This window comes from Gossypium hirsutum, chromosome D06 (assembly GCF_007990345.1).
Source record: "Gossypium hirsutum isolate 1008001.06 chromosome D06, Gossypium_hirsutum_v2.1, whole genome shotgun sequence".
NCBI classification, from domain to species: domain Eukaryota; kingdom Viridiplantae; phylum Streptophyta; class Magnoliopsida; order Malvales; family Malvaceae; genus Gossypium; species Gossypium hirsutum.
Genome location: NC_053442.1, coordinates 40,664,242 through 40,668,954, shown reverse-complemented (window position 1 = coordinate 40,668,954; position 4,713 = coordinate 40,664,242). Strand labels below are relative to the sequence as shown.

The 4,713-nt window shown below is 30.7% G+C and overlaps 1 protein-coding gene across 1 annotated transcript; it reads left to right on the top strand.

Annotated features, from left to right (window-relative positions):
- The first annotated feature begins 1,056 nt into the window (after window positions 1-1,056).
- Window positions 1,057-2,662, top strand: LOC107901775 (DNA-binding protein HEXBP-like). Its single transcript, XM_041095322.1, has 4 exons — window positions 1,057-1,158; window positions 1,190-1,408; window positions 1,498-1,578; window positions 2,327-2,662. Exons 1-4 carry the CDS (start codon window positions 1,057-1,059, stop codon window positions 2,660-2,662), a joined length of 738 nt encoding a protein of 245 aa, XP_040951256.1.
- The last annotated feature ends 2,051 nt before the right edge of the window (window positions 2,663-4,713 follow it).

Here is a 4,713-nt window from a genome sequence, read left to right as displayed (position 1 = left end):
ATGAATACAACAATATAGTTGTATAAGATCCGTTGGCGGATCCTTAACACTAAGCAATTTAAGGTTCGTTGTTCGAATGCAATCCGCTACTAAATGTAGTCACTAGTAACTAATTTTCATGCGAATACTAGTCATGCCAAATCAAAAATTACATACAGTTTCATACCGCAACCAAAGTTAGTGCACTAACGGATACATGCAGTTGTTAGCTTAGTGACTGTAATGTAAGCATTGAGAGTTAAAATTCTAACGTGCGAATAAACTTATTTTCTTGAATAATGACTTACTTCAAGTAAAATCTTATTAGTTTTTAAAATAATTGTTTTATTTTTTTTCAAGGTTTTTAGAATTGAAATATATTAATATAAATTTGGTCTAATGAAAATTTTAACTCTCAATGCTTATATTTTTTTTCAATTTGTCTTTTGTTTTTTTAAGCTACATTTGGCTAGTAATCTTTCAAAAAGAATAAAATCACTTTTTTTTAATGGAAATGGTGATTAAAATATTAAATTTTAATGATGCTGACGTGATAAACTGTGTGATAGTCTATTTTAAATTCATGGTGACAACACTATTTTTTGTCAACAAATAAAATTATAAAAATATTTGAAAATAAAAAAATTAAAAAAAGTTTAAATAAATAGCATGATGTACATGTGGGTTGTCTATGTTTAAAAATTTAACGGTTTAACCAATATATTGGTTAAAAAGTAAAAATTTGATTTATTTTTTAAAGGTTGATGATAAAATTTGATTGTTTTTAACCAAGAACAAAAATAAAAAATAAAATATTTATGTTATGGGTTAAAATTTTTATAAGTTGTACTCAGTTTTCATTCTTATAGATTAATTATTGATTTTATAGATAAAAGGATTTCACTTTTTACAAGCATTTTTTTTATATATTTATAAATGGAATAATTAACGTTAAATTTAAAATTATTGTTAGGAATTGAATTGGTTACAAAATAAAAGGAAAAAAGAAGACATGCTGGAATCAAATTAATTTATAAATGCGGTGTTGGAATCAAATTTCAAAAGAGATAGAGAGAGATGAAGAGAATAATGGAAACGGAAGAGGAAGAGGTGGAGTTCCTGTCGGCAGTGGCGGCTGCTGAATCATTTACCAAGCGCCGTAAACCTAACCAAGACGAAGCGGAGGGAGCCTACACTGCTGCCCTCAAAGGGAGCCTACACTGCTGCCCTCAAAGGGAGCAAAAGCCGTTTCTGGCAACACATTAACCCCCTTAATACCTGGCAGAGCAAGAGCAGAGTTGCTGCTTCAGCTGCAGCGGGATCAGATTCAGAGAAGACTTGCCCCTGCGGCTCTGGTCCCTGTTTGATTCTCACTGCTAATACTGAAAGGAATCGCGGCCGCATGTTCTATAAATGTCCTCTCCCACAGGTTCATTCTCCCTTACTTTACTATCTTAAAATCTCTTCCAACAGCTTATGGCTTGAAATTCAAGCAATGGCTTCTGGTTTCTGGCGTAGGAAAATGGAGGCTGTGGTTTTTTCTTGTGGTGTGACAATGACATTGCCTCCCAAACTAATAACATTCCTATGCCTACCAAGGTAAAGTTTTCCCTTCCACTGGATTCATATTTTGGAGTTAAACGCTGAAGCTTATAAATCCATATTGTATTAGTTATCAATTTGTTTACAAGGTAAGATTTTATGCAACATATGATCACTGGGAGTTTTTTAGTTTAAAATATGTTGGCCAAAATAAGCATTGTTTTGAAGAGGTAAACAAACAATTTTAGACTATGTTTCACCGGAGGAAATTTAACTTAGTTGACAGCAATCTGAACTTGTACATGTTGGAACAGAACTAGATATAGAATCGAGGAATCCTTGTGTGAGTCACTCGCAATTACCTAGATATTATGAAAGTGGATATAACTCAAATGGACAAAGTTTTCATTATTACCGAACATGTAACCACATAGTACTTTCCTATTAAGTAAGAAAATGTTGATTGTTTCCTCTGCCATATACAATATCAAATAATGTACTATCATACCAACCGATAAGCAGCAGAGGAAAAGAACAAGAGATATTTAGTGGTAGAGAATGGTTTCAACTCGTCCTGAACCCTGCTTGATCATTCAAGGCTTGTTCTTCGCCTTGAACTACAACTTGAGCTTTCTTTTTGTGTGTGTGTGTGTGTATTAGAAGATTAGTTATGGCATCCTAGTATTGACTTCAAAGATTGGCATTTATTGAAAAGTTAATTGTATAGATGGCTTTGAACCATTTTTTGTATCGACATAGGCATTTAGGACGACCATGTTGGCTTAAGGCTTTTCTATCCATGTAGGGAAGTTCTGGGGGTTCCTTCCAATCATGCAATGATCAAAATGTATCAACTGATCCTATAGTTAGCGCTTGTAAAGGCTACTGCAATATGAATGATCGAAGCAACAACGCCTATACCATAAGAACCGGATCTTCATGCTTCAAATGTGGAAAGGATGGGCACTGGGCTAAAGATTGTCATGTTTCTTCATCAGATTCTCCTGCTGAAATTGGAGGAAAGCCTGCTAAATCTGGCACATGCTATAAATGCGGTAAGCCTGGGCACTGGGCCAGGGATTGCACCTCCAAGAATGCCGGAAATGGCTCTAAGTCAGTGTCAAATTTGGCTAGTTATTAGTTGACTGTAAATTCCAAACATTTCAAGACTACCAGTCTACCACTTGATGTGTGCTTTGCGCCTTGCCCAACAAACAAGGTGTTTTCTTTTTCCACATATCATGGCCTAGTATATTATACATTTTCAGCTCGGAAGTCTATAGAAAGTCAATAGGGTAAATCAAACATTTTGTTAAGTCTTCTAATTGAATATTATATTCTGTTCATTTTTCTAATATTTACCAACCCTTATTAATTTTACTCTTTTGCTTTCTTATATTTACGTATTTTAATTGTTATTATTATATATCTATATAATAATATATTTTCACACCTTTTTTTATAAATAAAGAGTTTGGTAACTTAAAAGATAATTTTTTACTATTTTCAGTATAAAATTTTACATTTTATCACTTTTTCCAAAATTTGGTAATTTATTTTTATGTTTCAAGTTTTTTTAAGGTTGTTATTATGGGCACACTTTTAATCTAGGGTAAGGGCCTATTTAGGGGGTTGATTGAGGCCTCGATATCTCTAAAATGGTAAAAATTTAATTCTTTAAAAATTATAAAAATATAAATTATTCAAATGATAAAATTGTATTTTACTATCGTAAAAATTACAATTTAATTTTAGTTACCTAAATTTTTTTTTTTTTGACTTTGTCCCCAATCTAGGGCTTACCCTACTTTTACCATAGCCTATAACTTATTCATATACGAATTCACTTATGGCGATTTATCTTTATGCCAACGTTAATCCTCATTCAATTTTTTTTATTAAAACATACAAAGGAAGTGTCTTGTTCTTAAATTCAAGTGTGGTTCATAGTTTATCTTAATTGTTAAGCTCTTTACTTATTAAACTTTTAACACATTCTCTTCCCCTTTATTAAGCTTTTAACAAATTCTCTTTTAACTTGTTAAACTCTAGGTACACGTACATCTTTATTGACATCAATCATATCTTTAATTATTTCATTAAGTTTATTAAGACACTTATGGTCACAATTAACATATTTTAAGTCGAGAATATAACACATTTATTAATTAAATAAAAGGATATTTAAAAGTTTGCTAATCAACTCAACTCAATGTTGAATACATATATAAGCACTTTGAGTGCTTAACACATATAGATATTTTTAGAGGCAAGGGCGTCAAATTTTACACATTTTCTCATTCACATATTCAATACTCTTTAGGTGATCAAGTCATTATATCGATCATTTTATCAAACAATTTTATAATTTCATTTCCATTCAGATCCATCTTTAATAATTAACCAATGTACCATACCATTGTATTTTAATACCATTTCACATTAATATCATATTTCATAATTTTCTCAAATTTCCAAATATATTTATTAATCTTTTCATGGCCATCCAAAATTTTTATAACACAATATTAATGAACATGACATTTCATAACTAAGTATTTTACTACAACATATCAATTACATGTTCTCACATAATTAAACTATGAACTTTATACCTACATATCTCATAATGAATTTCATAATTATTAAAATATTTTTATCAATTTCCTAAACATTTTAACATAAAAAAAAAGTTAAGAATATCCAAAGGTATTTATCTTTGGATGCTCTAAAACCTAAGAAAATCTTCCCAACCTCGAACCTATGCACATCTAATCTTGGAAACTTCATTCTCAACATACCCTAATTATCTATACATAAAAAATATACCAAAATATTAATATAATATCTTTCTAAACTTTCTCGTAACAGTTTAACTCAAATATAATGTGAAAAGAGGTAGAAAAACACCATTCTTACGTTGTTGAAGCTTTCTCTCTCAAACCTTAATTTCTCACATTAAATCCCATAAAAACCATGGCTGAAAAGTGGAGGATTGATGATGAAAATAAGAGTAGAAAGTAATTTTCTAAGAGATTTTAGTAGAATCTCAAAATAGGTGGTGAGATTTTTGTGTATTTTTGAAAGCAAAATGCAAGAATAATTGAAAAAGGGAGAGAGCTCCCATAAAAATATGATGGTCAGCTGGTTGAGGGAAGATGAAGATGATTCTACACTCTTCTTCACCTTTAA

Coding starts and splice junctions, on each gene's coding strand:
- LOC107901775 (XM_041095322.1), top strand. CDS start 1,057: ATGAAGAGAATAATGGAAACGGAAGAGGAAGAGGTGGAGTTCCTGTCG. Junction 1,409..1,497: donor ATAAATGTCCTCTCCCACAG/GTTCATTCTCCC, acceptor TTTCTGGCGTAG/GAAAATGGAGGCTGTGGTTT. Junction 1,579..2,326: donor ACATTCCTATGCCTACCAAG/GTAAAGTTTTCC, acceptor CTATCCATGTAG/GGAAGTTCTGGGGGTTCCTT.